This window comes from Ostrinia nubilalis, chromosome 18, assembly GCF_963855985.1.
Source record: "Ostrinia nubilalis chromosome 18, ilOstNubi1.1, whole genome shotgun sequence".
Taxonomy (NCBI): domain Eukaryota; kingdom Metazoa; phylum Arthropoda; class Insecta; order Lepidoptera; family Crambidae; genus Ostrinia; species Ostrinia nubilalis.
In genome coordinates, this window is record NC_087105.1 from 1,214,692 (window position 1) to 1,234,302 (window position 19,611).

The 19,611-nt window shown below is 49.1% G+C and overlaps 1 protein-coding gene across 1 annotated transcript in view; it reads left to right on the plus strand.

Moving 5' to 3' along the window:
* Nucleotides 1–19,611, plus strand: part of LOC135080835 (bromodomain adjacent to zinc finger domain protein 1A) — a 42,623-nt gene that overhangs the window by 6,731 nt on the left and 16,281 nt on the right. The window contains exons 5-51 of the mRNA XM_063975560.1: nt 601–800; nt 849–905; nt 954–1,010; nt 1,041–1,115; nt 1,146–1,220; nt 1,269–1,325; nt 1,356–1,430; nt 1,479–1,535; nt 1,566–1,640; nt 1,671–1,745; nt 1,794–1,850; nt 1,986–2,060; nt 2,109–2,165; nt 2,196–2,270; nt 2,406–2,480; nt 2,511–2,585; nt 2,616–2,690; nt 2,739–2,795; nt 2,826–2,900; nt 2,931–3,005; nt 3,054–3,110; nt 3,246–3,320; nt 3,369–3,425; nt 3,561–3,635; nt 3,666–3,740; nt 3,876–3,950; nt 3,981–4,055; nt 4,086–4,160; nt 4,191–4,265; nt 4,296–4,370; nt 5,222–5,373; nt 5,835–5,968; nt 6,613–6,754; nt 7,508–8,101; nt 8,280–8,707; nt 8,823–9,506; nt 11,087–11,211; nt 11,402–11,636; nt 12,249–12,419; nt 13,221–13,277; nt 14,828–15,000; nt 15,573–15,755; nt 16,925–17,086; nt 17,440–17,572; nt 17,904–18,083; nt 18,291–18,407; nt 19,284–19,558. Of these exons, the coding sequence (XP_063831630.1) occupies nt 601–800; nt 849–905; nt 954–1,010; nt 1,041–1,115; nt 1,146–1,220; nt 1,269–1,325; nt 1,356–1,430; nt 1,479–1,535; nt 1,566–1,640; nt 1,671–1,745; nt 1,794–1,850; nt 1,986–2,060; nt 2,109–2,165; nt 2,196–2,270; nt 2,406–2,480; nt 2,511–2,585; nt 2,616–2,690; nt 2,739–2,795; nt 2,826–2,900; nt 2,931–3,005; nt 3,054–3,110; nt 3,246–3,320; nt 3,369–3,425; nt 3,561–3,635; nt 3,666–3,740; nt 3,876–3,950; nt 3,981–4,055; nt 4,086–4,160; nt 4,191–4,265; nt 4,296–4,370; nt 5,222–5,373; nt 5,835–5,968; nt 6,613–6,754; nt 7,508–8,101; nt 8,280–8,707; nt 8,823–9,506; nt 11,087–11,211; nt 11,402–11,636; nt 12,249–12,419; nt 13,221–13,277; nt 14,828–15,000; nt 15,573–15,755; nt 16,925–17,086; nt 17,440–17,572; nt 17,904–18,083; nt 18,291–18,407; nt 19,284–19,558 (6,158 nt within the window). The remainder of the gene's footprint in view (nt 1–600; nt 801–848; nt 906–953; nt 1,011–1,040; nt 1,116–1,145; nt 1,221–1,268; nt 1,326–1,355; nt 1,431–1,478; nt 1,536–1,565; nt 1,641–1,670; nt 1,746–1,793; nt 1,851–1,985; nt 2,061–2,108; nt 2,166–2,195; nt 2,271–2,405; nt 2,481–2,510; nt 2,586–2,615; nt 2,691–2,738; nt 2,796–2,825; nt 2,901–2,930; nt 3,006–3,053; nt 3,111–3,245; nt 3,321–3,368; nt 3,426–3,560; nt 3,636–3,665; nt 3,741–3,875; nt 3,951–3,980; nt 4,056–4,085; nt 4,161–4,190; nt 4,266–4,295; nt 4,371–5,221; nt 5,374–5,834; nt 5,969–6,612; nt 6,755–7,507; nt 8,102–8,279; nt 8,708–8,822; nt 9,507–11,086; nt 11,212–11,401; nt 11,637–12,248; nt 12,420–13,220; nt 13,278–14,827; nt 15,001–15,572; nt 15,756–16,924; nt 17,087–17,439; nt 17,573–17,903; nt 18,084–18,290; nt 18,408–19,283; nt 19,559–19,611) is intronic.

The window sequence follows — 19,611 nt, forward strand, 5'->3', positions numbered from 1 at the left end:
AACTCGAGTGTAATTTACTTAAACTTACACCTGGAGTGTCTACTTAGATAAATAAATATGTACTACGAATTATCATGTCATAAACATAAATGAATATTGTTCGTAATTTAACAGGAAAATCTAAACATTTCCTTTTTAATAGCAGTCTGTCTAAACATTTACTACCTTTTAATTGGTCCAATAACCTTCAAAATTAGTAATTTTCTCGTTGTCTCAGTTAAAAACCTAAAAACTTTTCTTGTTTAAATCGAAAAACCTTCAATCTGTGTTCTGCCCTTTTGAGGGCAGTGTTTACACTGAGCTCTTAGCTTTTTGCATCGCTGCGGCACACATCACTCTGACGCAGGGAACTATTTAAAAGCTAATTTCGTTTCATTAAACTTGTTTATCATCTTTATCTCCTGCCGTTTTGACACTTTTGTCATAATCATAATCATAATCATTTATTCATTCATAAACATGGGTATTACAGGATGTCACATACAAAATATTCTTAGGTACAGCCATGATTCACCTTTATGGTATATGAATATAAAACTTGTTGCAACTACACATAAGTGTTTGCAAATAAACGATTTATCTATCTACCTTTTTTTACAGTAAAAGCCAAACCACCAAGCGACCCAGCCGCCAAGAAGAGCGCTCAAGAGCTGGCAGAGAAGATGCGACGCGCCGAAGACCAGATGCGCCAGCGCAAGGAGGAGGAAAAAGCCAAGAAAAAGGAAAAGACGGCGCGGCTGCAGGCCTACCTCAAGGAGTGGCAGAAGGTCAAGGACGACCTCGAGCTCGAGGATCATAAGGTCAGTGTCCTGTCTTGATATTTCCAGTAGTGTAAGGCGCGGCTGCAGGCCTACCTCAAGGAGTGGCAGAAGGTCAAGGACGACCTCGAGCTCGAGGATCATAAGGTCAGTGTCCTGTCTTGATATTTCCAGTAGTGTAAGGCGCGGCTGCAGGCCTACCTCAAGGAGTGGCAGAAGGTCAAGGACGACCTCGAGCTCGAGGATCATAAGGTCAGTATCCTGTTTTGATATTTCCAGTAGTGTAAGGCGCGGCTGCAGGCCTACCTCAAGGAGTGGCAGAAGGTCAAGGACGACCTCGAGCTCGAGGATCATAAGGTCAGTATCCTGTTTTGATATTTCCAGTAGTGTAAGGCGCGGCTGCAGGCCTACCTCAAGGAGTGGCAGAAGGTCAAGGACGACCTCGAGCTCGAGGATCATAAGGTCAGTGTCCTGTCTTGATATTTCCAGTAGTGTAAGGCGCGGCTGCAGGCCTACCTCAAGGAGTGGCAGAAGGTCAAGGACGACCTCGAGCTCGAGGATCATAAGGTCAGTATCCTGTTTTGATATTTCCAGTAGTGTAAGGCGCGGCTGCAGGCCTACCTCAAGGAGTGGCAGAAGGTCAAGGACGACCTCGAGCTCGAGGATCATAAGGTCAGTGTCCTGTCTTGATATTTCCAGTAGTGTAAGGCGCGGCTGCAGGCCTACCTCAAGGAGTGGCAGAAGGTCAAGGACGACCTCGAGCTCGAGGATCATAAGGTCAGTATCCTGTTTTGATATTTCCAGTAGTGTAAGGCGCGGCTGCAGGCCTACCTCAAGGAGTGGCAGAAGGTCAAGGACGACCTCGAGCTCGAGGATCATAAGGTCAGTATCCTGTTTTGATATTTCCAGTAGTGTAAGGCGCGGCTGCAGGCCTACCTCAAGGAGTGGCAGAAGGTCAAGGACGACCTCGAGCTCGAGGATCATAAGGTCAGTGTCCTGTCTTGATATTTCCAGTAGTGTAAGGCGCGGCTGCAGGCCTACCTCAAGGAGTGGCAGAAGGTCAAGGACGACCTCGAGCTCGAGGATCATAAGGTCAGTATCCTGTTTTGATATTTCCAGTAGTGTAAGGCGCGGCTGCAGGCCTACCTCAAGGAGTGGCAGAAGGTGAAAGACGACCTCGAGCTCGAGGATCATAAGGTCAGTATCCTGTTTTGATATTTCCAGTAGTGTAAGGCGCGGCTGCAGGCCTACCTCAAGGAGTGGCAGAAGGTCAAGGACGACCTCGAGCTCGAGGATCATAAGGTCAGTGTCCTGTCTTGATATTTCCAGTAGTGTAAGGCGCGGCTGCAGGCCTACCTCAAGGAGTGGCAGAAGGTCAAGGACGACCTCGAGCTCGAGGATCATAAGGTCAGTATCCTGTTTTGATATTTCCAGTAGTGTAAGGCGCGGCTGCAGGCCTACCTCAAGGAGTGGCAGAAGGTCAAGGACGACCTCGAGCTCGAGGATCATAAGGTCAGTATCCTGTTTTGATATTTCCAGTAGTGTAAGGCGCGGCTGCAGGCCTACCTCAAGGAGTGGCAGAAGGTGAAAGACGACCTCGAGCTCGAGGATCATAAGGTCAGTATCCTGTTTTGATATTTCCAGTAGTGTAAGGCGCGGCTGCAGGCCTACCTCAAGGAGTGGCAGAAGGTCAAGGACGACCTCGAGCTCGAGGATCATAAGGTCAGTATCCTGTTTTGATATTTCCAGTAGTGTAAGGCGCGGCTGCAGGCCTACCTCAAGGAGTGGCAGAAGGTCAAGGACGACCTCGAGCTCGAGGATCATAAGGTCAGTATCCTGTTTTGATATTTCCAGTAGTGTAAGGCGCGGCTGCAGGCCTACCTCAAGGAGTGGCAGAAGGTCAAGGACGACCTCGAGCTCGAGGATCATAAGGTCAGTGTCCTGTCTTGATATTTCCAGTAGTGTAAGGCGCGGCTGCAGGCCTACCTCAAGGAGTGGCAGAAGGTCAAGGACGACCTCGAGCTCGAGGATCATAAGGTCAGTATCCTGTTTTGATATTTCCAGTAGTGTAAGGCGCGGCTGCAGGCCTACCTCAAGGAGTGGCAGAAGGTCAAGGACGACCTCGAGCTCGAGGATCATAAGGTCAGTATCCTGTTTTGATATTTCCAGTAGTGTAAGGCGCGGCTGCAGGCCTACCTCAAGGAGTGGCAGAAGGTCAAGGACGACCTCGAGCTCGAGGATCATAAGGTCAGTGTCCTGTCTTGATATTTCCAGTAGTGTAAGGCGCGGCTGCAGGCCTACCTCAAGGAGTGGCAGAAGGTCAAGGACGACCTCGAGCTCGAGGATCATAAGGTCAGTATCCTGTTTTGATATTTCCAGTAGTGTAAGGCGCGGCTGCAGGCCTACCTCAAGGAGTGGCAGAAGGTGAAAGACGACCTCGAGCTCGAGGATCATAAGGTCAGTATCCTGTTTTGATATTTCCAGTAGTGTAAGGCGCGGCTGCAGGCCTACCTCAAGGAGTGGCAGAAGGTCAAGGACGACCTCGAGCTCGAGGATCATAAGGTCAGTGTCCTGTCTTGATATTTCCAGTAGTGTAAGGCGCGGCTGCAGGCCTACCTCAAGGAGTGGCAGAAGGTCAAGGACGACCTCGAGCTCGAGGATCATAAGGTCAGTATCCTGTTTTGATATTTCCAGTAGTGTAAGGCGCGGCTGCAGGCCTACCTCAAGGAGTGGCAGAAGGTGAAAGACGACCTCGAGCTCGAGGATCATAAGGTCAGTATCCTGTTTTGATATTTCCAGTAGTGTAAGGCGCGGCTGCAGGCCTACCTCAAGGAGTGGCAGAAGGTCAAGGACGACCTCGAGCTCGAGGATCATAAGGTCAGTATCCTGTTTTGATATTTCCAGTAGTGTAAGGCGCGGCTGCAGGCCTACCTCAAGGAGTGGCAGAAGGTCAAGGACGACCTCGAGCTCGAGGATCATAAGGTCAGTATCCTGTTTTGATATTTCCAGTAGTGTAAGGCGCGGCTGCAGGCCTACCTCAAGGAGTGGCAGAAGGTGAAAGACGACCTCGAGCTCGAGGATCATAAGGTCAGTATCCTGTTTTGATATTTCCAGTAGTGTAAGGCGCGGCTGCAGGCCTACCTCAAGGAGTGGCAGAAGGTCAAGGACGACCTCGAGCTCGAGGATCATAAGGTCAGTATCCTGTTTTGATATTTCCAGTAGTGTAAGGCGCGGCTGCAGGCCTACCTCAAGGAGTGGCAGAAGGTCAAGGACGACCTCGAGCTCGAGGATCATAAGGTCAGTATCCTGTTTTGATATTTCCAGTAGTGTAAGGCGCGGCTGCAGGCCTACCTCAAGGAGTGGCAGAAGGTCAAGGACGACCTCGAGCTCGAGGATCATAAGGTCAGTATCCTGTTTTGATATTTCCAGTAGTGTAAGGCGCGGCTGCAGGCCTACCTCAAGGAGTGGCAGAAGGTCAAGGACGACCTCGAGCTCGAGGATCATAAGGTCAGTATCCTGTTTTGATATTTCCAGTAGTGTAAGGCGCGGCTGCAGGCCTACCTCAAGGAGTGGCAGAAGGTCAAGGACGACCTCGAGCTCGAGGATCATAAGGTCAGTATCCTGTGTGACAAGTGAGGTCATAATAATGACCAAGTCTTACATTATCGTATCGCATCGTTTCAGCCAAATGACGTCCACTGCTGGACAAAGGCCTCCCCCAAGGTTTTCCACAATGAACGGTCCTGTGCTGCCCGCATCCAGGCTCTTCCCGCGGCCTTTACCAGATCGTCGGTCTTAAGGCTTACAGTATTACATGAGATAAATGAACAGAGAACACTGACAACGCTCAAATAATATTATTGTGATTTTCTGCTGTTTAGTTTGCCACTCATAAGTTGGGTGTAGTTCACTACCTGAATAGTTAAGTTTAGAGAAAATTTAACCATAACTGGACAGTTCTTTGTAATCAATAAATAGAAAAAGTATATGTATTCTTATGTTATTTATTTTATCTAATGCTATGTAAGTATATTAATTAAACGTCATATTTATTGCACCGCCTTCCTTAGTCTCTCTACTCGACCTGTGGTTGACTGGCAGATAATGCCGCCTGGCATTAAGTCCGCCACTGTACAGTTGTATGTGCAAAAGTGTAAATAAAACATAAAAAGACACTTCACTTTTACGTCATCACACGAAAAATATGAAAAAAATAATACCGCGTTTTGACAGTTTATAAAAGTCTCTCAATTGACTGCTGGTGTTCCTACCACTTTTGACAGTTACCAATTAGTATTTGCAAAAATTTCATCTCATCTCCACACCTGCTCCCAGAGCAGCCAGGATATATGAAGTATGGTCCCTTTTGCCACATTTTCTTATTTAATTTTTAAATACCTTTCTAAATAAATAAATTGATTGTGCCAAATAAAACCATTTTTCTCTTTCTTATTTATCCACAGCCGCTCCCAAAAGGCACACCAGTGGAGATCGAAGGCATCCCACAAAAGCACATAGGGGATTTCCTCTCGGTGCTATCATTCGTCCACACATACTCCGACGTGCTGAAGACCAAGGACACGTTTCACTCGTCGCTGGAGCTGGATACCTTCAGGTGGGATATACGTTTATTTGTAATAGAATATCCAGCACTCGCTGGTGTTTAATTTACCCGTACACCGTACCGTAAAAGTTTTTTAAAATCTAACAATAATATTTCATCAAGCAAACACATTGATAACACAAGTACAGAAAATACCTAAAATCAGATTTGCCTTCTCCCTGGAGTAGAATGCCTCATCTGGACCAAAATGCCACTACTTGCCGAGCTAGGATGCTAGCAAAATAAACTTTAACATTACATTGCATTGTACATACATTTCTTGGCGCGATAAAAGCTTATCGCGGCACGCATCCTAGTCCTAGGCCCAATGAATAGATCAGAATGCCCACTTCTGGACCAGAATGCCCACACCTGGACCAGAATGCCCACACCTGGACCAGAATAACCCCCACCTGGACCAGAATACTTCCACCTGGCCCTGCCTACATTGTAATACTCTATTCACCTTTCAGGAAAGCGCTGACGCAGAAAGAACATGCGGGCGTGTTCAGCGACCTGGTTCAGATGCTTCTCACCACTATCTTCGGCCTGCAGGAGGACGAGGCCGAGGAGTACAACGAGCAGCAACGCATACAGGAGTCCACCGGTGAGTGCAGCCTCTTTAATGGACCTTACGGTGAGGGTATAGAGTTAAAAATCAAGTGCTGTTTGTGGTGAACTTATCAACCTTTTGAAATGGACCCACAGTGAAGATATACGCTCGTATTCACAAACATTGCTCTATCAGTTCTTACAGTGCGCGTGAACGCACAGGGTGACACACGAATCAATCACAGAGCTCTATCTATTCAACGCTGTGCGTTCGATTTGCTACTTCACTTAATCAAGCATCGTTTGTGAATACGGGCAATAAAGTCTAAAATCAAGTGCGGTTTGTCGTAGAGTTAACTCAGTGTTGTCACCTGGGTCGTCTGGGTCTCTGTAGTTAGCACCTTGCAGTGAAGATGTAAAGTGCGAAATCAATTGAAGTATGTCTTGGGCTTAAAACCGAGTTTCTGTTTACTTACCTACCCTACGCGTGACCTTATAATTTAGTTGGAAAAGGTACAACTAAATTGTAATGTCACACGTGACGTGATGGATTTGTCGGTTTAAGTAATCAATCACGAGCACCATTTAAGAGAATCCTTACGTGTTCCATTGTTGGGAGATGTTACTACTCGCACTATGACTCATAACAAACCTTACGTACCTAAATACTTTTCTAAAAAATACTGTATATTATTACAGAGGTAAAAGAGATGAACGACGAGATCGGCACACACCAAGCTATAGAGCTGGCCACAAAAGCTAGCAAGTGGTCGCAGACCTACCTCGCCACGCCTCTCAGCAAGCTGCCGCTAGACCCTACCACCGTCAGCGAGGTTTTGAGGTAAGATAAACATGTATTGTAGATACATATTCTTATATGAATCGTGTAAGCATCAGTTTCACTAATTAGAGACGTCGAAATTCACTGATGAAATGTCGAATTCTGGCTTAGTTCCGCATACCTTCTACTGAAGTTTAGATGGCATCGTTTGGTATGTTTCCATTGCCCAAATAACAATCGCGAATTCTCCGACTGATTTTAGGAGACTACGCTAAAATTTGCGCGGGTGCATGTTTCGATCGTCCGATATCTGTATCGGGTGCCCTCGCCTATTTATTGCACGTACGCAGCATGAGCCCGCTCCTCGTGTGAAAACGTCACAGGCATGCACGCCACACTGCGCTGTTACTATTTTTAGGGTTCCGTAGTTCTGACAATGAACCTTTATAGTTTCTTCATGTCCGTCTGTCCTCGGATTTTTTTTTATATAGACGCGTGCGAGCGCCCTCGTGAGTTTCAGCGGAGGCCCTTAGGAGAATGAGGGCTATCGTTTCAGCGCTCACCAGTTTGCGCCACTGTAGAGTAAGGTCCTGTCACTTGCTAGTAGCGAAGACAGTGGCACCAACTGGTGAGCGCTAAAGTGGTAGGAGGACTATCGCATTTGCACTCATCAAGATGGCGCCACTGTAGAGTAAGGTCCTGTCAATCGCCAGGGGTGCCAACTGTTAAGTATAAAAACGATAGCCCTCATTGGTTGCAAATTGTATATTTTAGTTGCTGTCCAAGTGAATTTATAAAATGCTTCATTCCCAGATTACATCTTCTATCGTCTGGCGCCGCGCCCGGCAACCGCTGCGCAACATGGCGCTACCACCAGCGCGGCGGCTACAGCAGCGTCGACGACCCCGGGCTCAGGCTGCGCGTGCAGCACCCGCGGCTCTTGCGGGCTCTCGCCGCCGCGCACGTCGCAGACCTACAGTTAGGTATGTACACCGGCTCCCAGAGGCCCCCCAGCCGGCCCTGGCCCCCCAGTCCCCCCAGCGGGCTCCGGCCCCCCGAGGCCCCCCAGCGGGCCCAGTCCCCCCAGCGGGCTCCGGCCCCCCGAGGCCCCCCAGCGGGCCCAGTCCCCCCAGCGGGCTCCGGCCCCCCGAGGCCCCCCAGCGGGCCCAGTCCCCCCAGCGGGCTCCGGCCCCCCGAGGCCCCCCAGCGGGCCCAGTCCCCCCAGCGGGCTCCGGCCCCCCGAGGCCCCCCAGCGGGCTCCGGCCCCCCGAGGCCCCCCAGCGGGCCCAGTCCCCCCAGCGGGCTCCGGCCCCCCGAGACCCCCCAGCGGGCCTCGGCCCCCCGAGATCCCCCAGCGGGCCCCGAGACCCCCCAGCGGGCCTCGGCCCCCCGAGACCCCTCATCGAGGCTATAGATTCCGAGAATGTTTGAGTGTTATCGGTACACGCTAAATCATCCATGAGTGCACGCATACTACAATAATGACGCTCGGATTGCTCGGATCAAACTCCCCGCACCTTGGACTTCTTCGACTTCGACTAAACATTGGGGGGGCGCGTCTTCGTGAATGGCACGATGTATACAGCAGCGTCGACGACCCCGGGCTCAGGCTGCGCGTGCAGCACCCGCGGCTCTTGCGGGCTCTCGCCGCCGCTCACGTAGCTGACCTACAGTTAGGTATGTACACAGGCCCCCCGAGGACCCCCAGCGGGTGTCGAGACCCACCAGCGGGCCCTGAGACCCCCCAGCGAGGCTACAGCAGCGTCGACGACCCCGGGCTCAGGCTGCGCGTGCAGCACCCGCGGCTCTTGCGGGCCCTCGCCGCCGCGCACGTCGCCGACCTGCAGTTAGGTATGTACACCGGCCCCCCGAGGACCCCCAGAGGGCCCCGGCCCCCCGAGGCCCCCCAGCGATGCTACAGCAGCGTCGACGACCCCGGGCTCAGGCTGCGCGTGCAGCACCCGCGGCTCTTGCGGGCTCTCGCCGCCGCGCACGTCGCTGACTTACAGCTCGGTAGGTACCCCCGGCCCCCCGAGGCCCCCCAGCGGGCCCGGCCTCCTAAGATCCCCCAGCGGGCCCCGGCCCCCCGAGACCCCCAGCGAGCGCCCTGGCCTCTCGAGACCCCCAGTGGGCCCCGGCCCCTTGAGACCGCCCAGCGGGCCCCGGCCCCCCGAGACCCCCCAACGGGCCCCGGCCCGCCGAGACCCCCCCGTGGGCTCCGGCCCCTGGCACGATCTATACAGCAACGTCGACGACCCCGGGCTCAGGCTGCGCGTGCAGCACCCGCGCCTCTTGCGGGCTCTCGCCGCCGCGCACGTCGCCGACCTACAGTTAGGTATGTACACCGGCCCCCCGAGACCCCCCAGCGGGCCCCGGCCCCCCAGTCCCCCCAGCGGGCCCCGGCCCCCCCAGTCCCCCCAGCGGGCCCCGGCCCCCCAGTCCCCCCAGTGGGCCCCGGCCCCCCCAGTCCCCCCAGCGGGCCCCGGCCCCCCCAGTCCCCCCAGCGGGCCCCGACCCCCCAGTCCCCACAGCGGGCCCCGGGACCCCAGTCCCCACAGCGGGCCCCGGGACCCCTCAGCGGGCTCCGGCCCCCCGAAACCTCCCAACGTTCCCGAGACCCCCCAGCGGGCTCCGACCCCCCGAGACACCCTAGCGGGCCCCGGCCCACCTAAGACCCTCAACGGGCCCCGGCCCCCCGAGGCCCCACAGCGAGGCTACAGCAGCGTCGACGACCCCGGGCTCAGGCTGCGCGTGCAGCACCCGCGGCTCTTGCGGGCTCTCGCCGCCGCGCACGTCGCCGATCTACAGTTAGGTAGGTACCCGGCGGGCCCCGGCCCCCCGAGGCCCCCCAGTGAGGCTACGGCAACACCTAATCTTACTCCATACAGAATGGAGTCCATAATTTAGCGATACGCTTTCCAATTGGCGGCTACTGATAAGCGTTACTCTACCTAGAGTGGCGCCAACTGATGAGTGGTCACTCTGCAGTGGCGTCAACTAATGAGCGTTCAATCTAAAGTAGCGTCAAGTGGTGAGCGGTTACTCTACAGTGGCGCCAACTGATGAGTGTTTACTCTACTGTGGCGCCAACTGATGAGTGTTCACTCCACAGTGGCACCAACTGATAACCTTTTACTCTACAATGGCGCCAACTGATGAGTGTTAACTCAAGAGTGGCGTCCACTGCTGACCGTCCACTCTACAGTGGCACCAACTGATGAGCGTTCAATCTACAGTGGGGCCAAGGCCAACTGATGAACGTTCAATCTACAGTGGTGCCAAGGCCAACTGATGAGCGTTCAATCTACAGTGGTGCCAAGGCCAACTGATGAGCGTTCAATCTACAGTGGTGCCAAGGCCAACTGATGAGCGTTCAATCTACAGTGGTGCCAAGGCCAACTGATGAGCGTTCAATCTACATGGTGCCAAGGCCAACTGATGAGCGTTCAATCTACAGTGGTGCCAAGGCCAACTGATGAGCGTTCAATCTACAGTGGGGCCAAGGCCAACTGATGAACGTTCAATCTACAGTGGTGCCAAGGCCAACTGATGAGCGTTCAATCTACAGTGGTGCCAAGGCCAACTGATGAGCGTTCAATCTACAGTGGTGCCAAGGCCAACTGATGAGCGTTCAATCTACATGGTGCCAAGGCCAACTGATGAGCGTTCAATCTACAGTGGTGCCAAGGCCAACTGATGAGCGTTCAATCTACATGGTGCCAAGGCCAACTGATGAGCCTTCAATCTACAGTGGTGCCAAGGCCAACTGATGAGCGTTCAATCTACATGGTGCCAAGGCCAACTGATGAGCCTTCAATCTACAGTGGTGCCAAGGCCAACTGATGAGCGTTCAATCTACAGTGGTGCCAAGGCCAACTGATGAGCGTTCAATCTACAGTGGTGCCAAGGCCAACTGATGAGCGTTCAATCTACATGGTGCCAAGGCCAACTGATGAGCGTTCAATCTACAGTGGTGCCAAGGCCAACTGATGAGCGTTCAATCTACATGGTGCCAAGGCCAACTGATGAGCGTTCAATCTACAGTGGTGCCAAGGCCAACTGATAAGCGTTCAATCTACAGTGGTGCCAAGGCCAACTGATGAGCGTTCAATCTACATGTTGCCAAGGCCAACTGATGAGCGTTCAATCTACAGTGGTGCCAAGGCCAACTGATGAGCGTTAACTCCACAGTGGCGACAACTAACGAGAGTTAAAACGGCACCTAGCCTCTCATTTATCAAAAAAGCAAAATCTGTAAATCCATATTTCTGACTATTTATTTATTTATTTATTTATTTATTATTCAAACATCTTACAAGCTAACAGAATATATTCCAAAGCGCTTATAAGATTAATTTGCCCAAAAAGCCTAATGTTTTATGTTTGTTCCAGAGGATAAGTTCGTTGTTCTACAATGTTTGATGAACCAAATCTTGAGCTACGCCACCGTCAGAGACATCATTGAAGAAAAACTTGAAGAGCTCAAAAACACTAAACATGCGCTAAGGACTCTCACGGTGAGAACTCAAATCCTACTTTATGACTAAGATAAAAAAGCAGTGTCTTGCCTAATGTCTTGCTTTTCCTCGGTTTATTGTTCCCAAACAAAAAATTGCCACCTTATACACGATAGCTCGTATTCATTTGTTTTTTGATTGAGCTCAAGTCCTAAGCATTGTTCTCAAGGCATGCCTACCCTCTTTCTAGATCAATGAACGCAAGCGCGAAGTCCAAGTCGTGGCCGAGCGCCAAGAAATAAGAAAAAAAGCGGCCGCCACGAAGGAAGAACAGAAACTCTCTGGTGAAAAGGCCAAAGCGGTCGACGAGAACGCCAAGCTCGCTATCGAGAAACTGAACAACGATAACGAAAACAAAAAGCTGGAGTATCAGAAGAAGGTCAAAGAGCTGCAGCTGGAGATATTCGAGTCCGTGACTTATATGGGTGAGTTTAAGGTTAATATTTTCAAAGAAGTGTAGGAGGCTTAGGATGCGCACCGCGATAAGCGGTTATCACGCCATTTTATCGACTTTGCATACATTTTGAAGTCGATAAAGTATATCACGGCGCGCATCCTATCCCGGTAGGATTTTTATTTGCCGAGACATGGTTGGTCTTCGCTCGATAACCTGTCAGTTTTATTAGATTGCCATTTTGACACTTTCGAACTGAAGTAAACTCTTTAGACTTCTCCCATAGATATTGTAAGAGGTGACTCGGGGAAATATGCGAACATGAGTCTTCCTCAATTTGTTTGGTCTGCAGGAAGTGAAACCTCATTTATCCCCTCTATACTATAGATTTTTTTTATGCATAACATGGCAGTTATTGGACAGCGTTTTTCTTCTACTGATTTAAGGCCTAGTTCTGTTCAGACACGGGATAACCCCGCTGTTTCTGGATGGTTCTCATTACAAATGTACGATAATTGCCCGCCAACCTCGCAATTATCGATGTCAAAGACCTAATGATGTGCAAATTCGGCCCCGTTATGTAGAACTTTATGAAGTGAACCCTTACACAAGTCCGAGTACTGACTTAACTCATCACCCACAGGTTCGGACCGCGCGTTCCGTCGGTACTGGATCAACCAGCGCGTGGCGGGTCTCTTCGTAGAAGCAGGAGCCGAACCGCGCGGGCCCTGCCGCGACAAGCCGGTCCCGCCGGCGCCGCCGCGGACTGACGACACTCTCAGCTACGTCACCAAGCTGTTCGAGACTGAACGAGGTAGGTTACCTGACGCTTACTGGACAGGCTGATCGGAATAGAAATTGCGCTTGCGACTCGCTACAAATAAAATCAAAAATATTTATTCAATTTTGACCAGTATTTTGGCATTTTTGGCTCTTATGAACGCCATTTTTTTATGACAGACAAGGCAGGTATTTGATCGCAATCGCACCTGGTGTTAAGTGAGATGCAATCTAAGATGGTACATATCTGTAATTGTAATAATGTAATATATGTAATAATCTGTAATCATGGTATTTCATTTAAAAAAGAAAAGGTAGCCCTTTACATGTCATCATCTTTTGGGCCCTACAACCTTTTCTTTGAGAACTAGCAGCCCTCTAGAAAAGTCACATCAACTTCTCAATCACTACAGATCGGAATAGCTAAAAAAAAATTGGAGCGAAGCGATTTTAAAATTTCAAATCTAGTAATTTTAATACTGCTCACGATGTTACTTTACCTAGGGAGCCAGTTGTTCCGAAGGCCAGCAAATGTAGTCGAAAAACAAAAGCGTATTTTTTATTCTGAACAGCTTGTTTAGTAACTAAGAAATCTTTGTATGTAATGTAATCTCTTGTACCTACAGCTTAACCCTCTATAATAACTTACCAGATTTAGAAATGAATGAAAAATGAAACGTAATTTTGAATATTATCACAGGTTTTAACATAAATGCACTTGAATTAAATATTATCAAATAAACTAAGTCCTAAACCTAAAAATCGCAGGACCCTAGCAAACCCATTGATAAAAATTGGGCGACACAGTTGCTACAAAATCATTTTTGTCCATTAGGGTCACCAATAGTTTTAGTTTCGCGACTGCCCGCTTCATTGCTCCCAAAGCCGACAGGTAAGTGTTAAATAATAAAAAGAAATAATGTGCCATCATGTAAATAAAAGCAATTTCACTAAATTCTAACTGTATGTCATAAAAAAAAACATTCATCGCATTTATCATCTTTTTATTTGCATTATATGTTAAAATCTGAGATTACAAGTGTTGCGTCTATGTGCATATTTTGAATAATTCATTCATTGGTTTAATTTTACTTTACCAATTTTTATTTTGTCGATGATTAAACAGGGTGACTTTTAAATCGTTGGCATCCTTTTAAACTGAGACTGTGTCATATTCAGAAAGTTTTTGTTTAGTTTAAAAGGATTCCAACGATTTCCTGTATTGATTTAATTTATTAGGGCATGGCAGCTTAACTTATTATCTTAACAAAATCGTAAAGTTGTTAAACTTAATGTCACCCAATAAATTGTTGATAACTTTTAAACATACTCGTCAACATAATCTTACATATTAACATTAGCACGTTTGCTAACCCTATAACGAGTCAGATTCGTATTTGAGACGCGACCTTCAGACGATTATCACACTGCACCGCGCTCCGCGTGGCTACATATAAAGTATCCCGCGCGCAGACGCGTTTTCAGTGTGTTGTGCCGCGCGTGTTTTCTATACAAACTGAGGTACAAACAGCAACACTTCTAAGTATACACCATCACGTGATCAAAATATTTTAAGAAAGAGAGATAATAATCACTACGTATGTGTGTGTAAGGTAACAAAGTTTTGATAGTGAATAAGTTTTTTATTGGCTAAGGGCTGATTTTTCAATCGTCAGATATCTTTTATCTGAAGAATAAACTTGTCATTTTGACATATTTCCCATACTGAAACTGTCAATGTGTCAATTTATTCTTCAGTTAAAAGTTATCTGACGATTGAAAAATCAGCCCTAAGAAGGCGGAATTTATTTTTTCACATAAAAACGTATTGTCAACGTGATTGTGAATAACTGTCATCAAATAATTTATTATCGTAGATTTTCATTCATTAGGCACTCAAATCGATTATAAGTATTATATAAAAATAAATTTCTTTGAATGAATTACAAAATTAAAATTTCTCCTGAGCTTAACGCAGCTAAGAAATCAAGAAACTTATTTTTATCGTTTTCAAAATGTAAATTTTTGTAGCGACGTTGCCGTGTTTCTCGTTGGAAGAGCGGCAACAACTCAAAGAATATCAAAACCATAAAGTTATTATCAAACTCAAGACACACACACAACGATAATAAAAAACTTTATTTTCAGTGGAGTTGACATGACAGAACACTATTTATCCCTTTCTCACACTAAACGTTGCGTCTTTAATGGTCAGTTAACAGTGTTGCTGTTTGTACTTGCATACAATGATTAAATTTGTCGTCCCGCGTACCGCGGCGGAGCGCGGTGCAGTGTGATAATCGCCTCAAGGTCGCTCACTCGCTACAATAGTGCAGCGACAGAACTATCTGAATCACAAATATTGACGTATATTTAGTGAGAAAATTGTTGTTAGTTTGTCGCTCACTCGTCAACAACTGCATTGACTGCTACTTGTTCCAGCGAGCAGCGACAAAGAGAACGACTCGGGCGCCAACTCGCGTGGCAACTCGCCCAAGAAGCCGCTGACTAGTCTCAACGGGCTGCATAAGGCGGCGGTCGAGCCCAGCACGCAGCAGCTGAGGGAACTCCTCGTGTGCAGCGGAGACATCGCCACGTGCTCTGTTCACGGGAAGGTGAGGCGCCAACTGGGCGGCAACTCGCTCGAGCAACCGCTGGCAGTCTCAACGGGCTGCATAAGGCTGCTTGCAGCTAGAGCATGAGGGCGCCAACTCGCCCTAGAAGCCGCTGACTAGTCTCAACGGGCTGCACAAGGCGGCGGTCGAGCCCAGCACGCAGCAGCTGAGGGAACTCCTCGTGTGCAGCGGAGACATCGCTACTTGTTCTGTGCACGGGAAGGTGAGGCGCCAACTGGGCGGCTACTCGCTCGAGCAGCCGCTGGAAGCCTCACGGGCTTCACAAGGCCGTTTGCAGCCAGAGCATAAGGGCGCCAACTCGGCGGCAACTCGCCCAAGAAGCTACTGGCAGCCTCAACCCTTATTATTCCAGTAGTGCTCCTAGACAAAGCAGCGCAAGCGCAATGTTGGACGCTTTCAGCCTCTCTACTTGTATTTAATGGTAATGGTGAGGTGTTCCATGCGAGTACAAAGCAGAATATGGTTTAACACCGTTAGGCGTAACGTGTACATTTAGATGGAACCGGAAAACTATTTATCCCAGTCTAATCTTTTCATATCTTTATCCCCAGAGCGACCGACCGAGCTGGCAGGTGTACCACACTGAAGACCAGATCGAGGCGCTCATCCAGGCTCTCAATAAGAGAGGACTACGTGAAGGCGAGCTACGTACCGCCTTACAGCACCAGAGAGCGCTAGTAGTAGCCCGCGCGACGCCCTGCCCACTACATCTGCTCAGTCCCGCCGCTACGCCCGTATGTACCACTTAGCACTTAGTTATCTAGAGTCTGTAATACGGTGTATAGCACATAGAGAAGCTGATTCAGGTGTTTAACAGCACCAGCGGGCGCTAGTGGTCGCCCGCCGCTATGCCTGTAAGTACCAAACCACTTGTTTAGTGCCGCACGGAGAAGATTAAGGCGTTAAACAAGCGAGGACTGTGTGAGGCCGAGCTACACACTGCATTACAACACCAGCGGGGTATAGTTGTGGCTCTACCCTCTGCATCTGCTCCTGTAAGTACTACTTACCTCTTGTCTAGAACTTGTAATACAGTGTGTACCGCAAGAAGACGTAAAACAAGCGAGGGCGAGCTACGGACCGCCTTACAACATCAGCGAGCGTTAGTAGTCGCCCGCGCGACACCCTGCCCGCTACATTTGCTCAGTCCCGCCGCTACGCCCGTAAGTACCATACTACCAGTAAGGCCTCTACGTAAGCGCCCTCAAAGGACTTTTTATAGCAATGCAGTCGCGCTGCTGTAGCGCGTTGGCATCACTTCTGTAGTGCGTTGCGATTGACGCGCGTTAGTAGTGATGCTGTCGCTCGTTTACGAAACGCGCGACAAAAAGTCGCCGTGGGCGAGGGCCCTAAAATCAAATAGACCGACCCTTGTAAACAGTGGCGCGGTAGCAAGGCAGGTGTGCGTTACTCGCCCCGTTCCCGCGTCGCCGCCGTTGCCGCCTCGCTGCCCGCGAAATTCGAGGCAGAAGCCCAATACTTGTATTGAGCTCGTAATAAGGTAAGTACTACACGGAGAAGCAGATCGAATCGCTTGAAATCCAGGGCACGTGAGGGCGAGCTACGGACCGCATTACAGCACCAGCGGGCGTTAGCAGAAGCGCGCGCTACGCTCTCCCTGCTACACAACATGCTCAATCCCGCCGCCTGAGTCAAGTCAGCTAGTGTAAAATATATAAATACAATGAAATAATGACTCATGAAATGTTCATGAATAGACACTACCCACTTCCCTTGAGATTCAATCAAGATTCAGAAAGATTCGACCCTAATTTGGTAGTGAACACCACCAATCAACTGGTATACTTTTTAGGATCTGTCTAAACACAATTATTACATAGATAGATAGATAAAAGTATTTGGAGAATTGTCTTCATATAATGACAATATTGTTTCATTCCAGCCTCCCCCAGTGCATCAGACGCGGCACAAAAAACTGCAGTTGTCCCTAACAGTGCCTCCTGACTGCTCGTTAAGCGAGGCCTTGGAACTGTCGCTCAGGGATCACATCCTGGAGTTGGAGGAGAAGATATTCCATGGCTGTCTTGGGACTTTGAAAGTTAAGGTGTGTATGTTGACTTTGACTTTGACTAGAAACATGTAGCGAAGGGGAAATAGTACCTTTTATTTGATCCAATTATTTAATTTTTGTTGTAGGAATTACAAACAAATGTGTTACGGAAATTAACTTATATACTAGACTTATGTAAATACTATATTAATATCGTTTCCACGTCGGTAACTGGTGAGATGTGGCGCAGAATAGACTGGAGTGGAGATTCTTATTGTCGAATGCCAAGACACTTTGGGTTGCTGCGCCATAAGATGGTAGTTAGGCAATTTAAATTTTGTACTTGTCAGTTTTATATGATGTGCAATAAAGAGTGTCTATTGATCTATATTTTTTGTTGGTTCCAGGATCGGGAGGCGTGGCGTGGCACCCTCATGCTGCGAGGGTACGACAAGCAAGCCGAATACCTATCGTGGGGGCCTAAACAACAGTACCGAGACGACTACCACTTACCCAATGGAGTCCTAAACATTCCCAGTGGTAAGTTACTAAACATCGAAACTAAAAATATTATCTATCTAAAAATGTGTCTACAACTCGGTCGACTTAACTGCGCATCTCACTGGAATGCTACTCTCCCTCCCACTGTCTTACGCGTACACCTCCCTGCGTTCGCTCCGTCTGTACTAGAGCGTCGATGTGACGTCACAGCAGCCAAGTGCGCAGTTAACTTGACCGGGTTGTATATCATATTGTCAATGTTTTAATTTAGCTTGATAAATAGAGAAAAATACTACAAATAAGAACTGGTAAAACTATGTTCACATTGCAAATGTTTTCTGCATAACCGACCAATCTTTTTTCCATTCAGATAACGACAATATTGAAAATCCAATTCCTGAGAATAAGTACCGCGACCCAGGTCACTACTTAGAAGCTCCTAAAGCCAACGGAGTGAAGCTAGAAGGCGCTAGTGTGACGCGAGCGCTTGCCTCTGCCTTGCTACAAGTCGAGCAGGCCATACACCACAAGTACATCAAGAGGCCGCTGGGTGAGTTTTATTACTGCTTGTTCTAACAAGTACCAATACCCGGGCCACTATAGTCCGGTCGCCGAGCACGTAGAATTTCGTCCGATGACCCCGAGCTACCCATCCTTATCGCTCGCGCGTAATTATATTGCTGTCGCGACTGTGCGACGGGCGGCAGCAGTGAGTGTGCGAGCGATTCAACGTGCTCGGCGACCAGACTTTACCTAGAGTCGCCCAAAGCCAACGGAATGAAGCTAGAACGCGCTTGTGTGACGCGAGCGCTTGCCTCTGCCTTGCTACAAGTCGAGCAGGCCATACACCACAAGTACATCAAGAGGCCGCTGGGTGAGTTTTATTACTGCTTGTTCTAACAAGTACCACTACCCGGGCCACTATAGTCCGGTCGCCGAGCACGTAGAATTTCGTCCGATGACCCCGAGCTACCCATCCTTATCGCTCGCGCGTAATTATAGTGCTGTCGCGACTGTGCGACGGGCGGCAGCAGTGAGTGTGCGAGCGATTCAACGTGCTCGGCGACCAGACTTTACTTAGAGTCGCCCAAAGCCAACGGAGTGAAGCTAGAACGCGCTAGTGTGGCGCGAGCACTTGCCTCTGCCTTGCTACAAGTCGAGCAGGCCATACACCACAAGTACATCAAGTGGCCACTGGGTGAGAAATCATCATCATAATTTCAGCCACAGGACGTCCACTGCTGAACATAGGCCTCCCCCAATGATTTTCATATCGCCCGGTTGGTAGCGGCCTGTATCCAGTGCCTTCCTGTCAGTTCACCTTGTGGGAGGATGTCCCACGCTGCGTTTTCCGGTATTCCAATTGTAATTTATTGGTCAAGTATTCCATATACCTCACCGTGTGTTGTTATGGCTTTTAAAATGACCTCGAAGAGCGTAAATCCAAATCAAAGGCCATTGCCAAATCAGTGAATTTTGCTGTCTTTGCTATCGCTGTGAAAAACTTGCTGCCTAAAGCCTGGTCCGTGAGCACGTAGAATTTTGTTTGCTCGCACACTCACTGCGGGCGCGCGTCGCACAGTCGCGACAGCAATATAATTACGCGCGAGCGATAAGGATGGGTAGCTTGGGGTCATTGGACAAAATTCTACGTGCTCACGGACCAGGCTTTAATGTGAACACGTTGTTTTGGAAACTGATTCATATCTTGAAGCTATAGTACTATATTACAAATTCCACTCTCCCTCAGGCCTCGACGACAAAGACCGCAAAGACCGGGAAGCCCGCAACAAGCCCTTAGACCTAGAAGCACTCGAACGCTGGGAGGTATCTCTCATGGAGTGCCGGAGCTTCGCCCAGATCGTGCTGCACCTCTTCACGCTGGATTCCAGTGTGTCCTGGGGCGCTAGTATCCTCAACGCCAGTTGTAGACTGTGCAGAAGGAAGACGGATCCAGACAATATGCTGCTCTGTGACGGATGCAATAAGGGACACCATCTCTACTGCTTGAAGCCTAAACTCACGGTGAGACTTTCGGATTATGATAGTTGTAATATTGTGAGATTTTAAACTTTCGC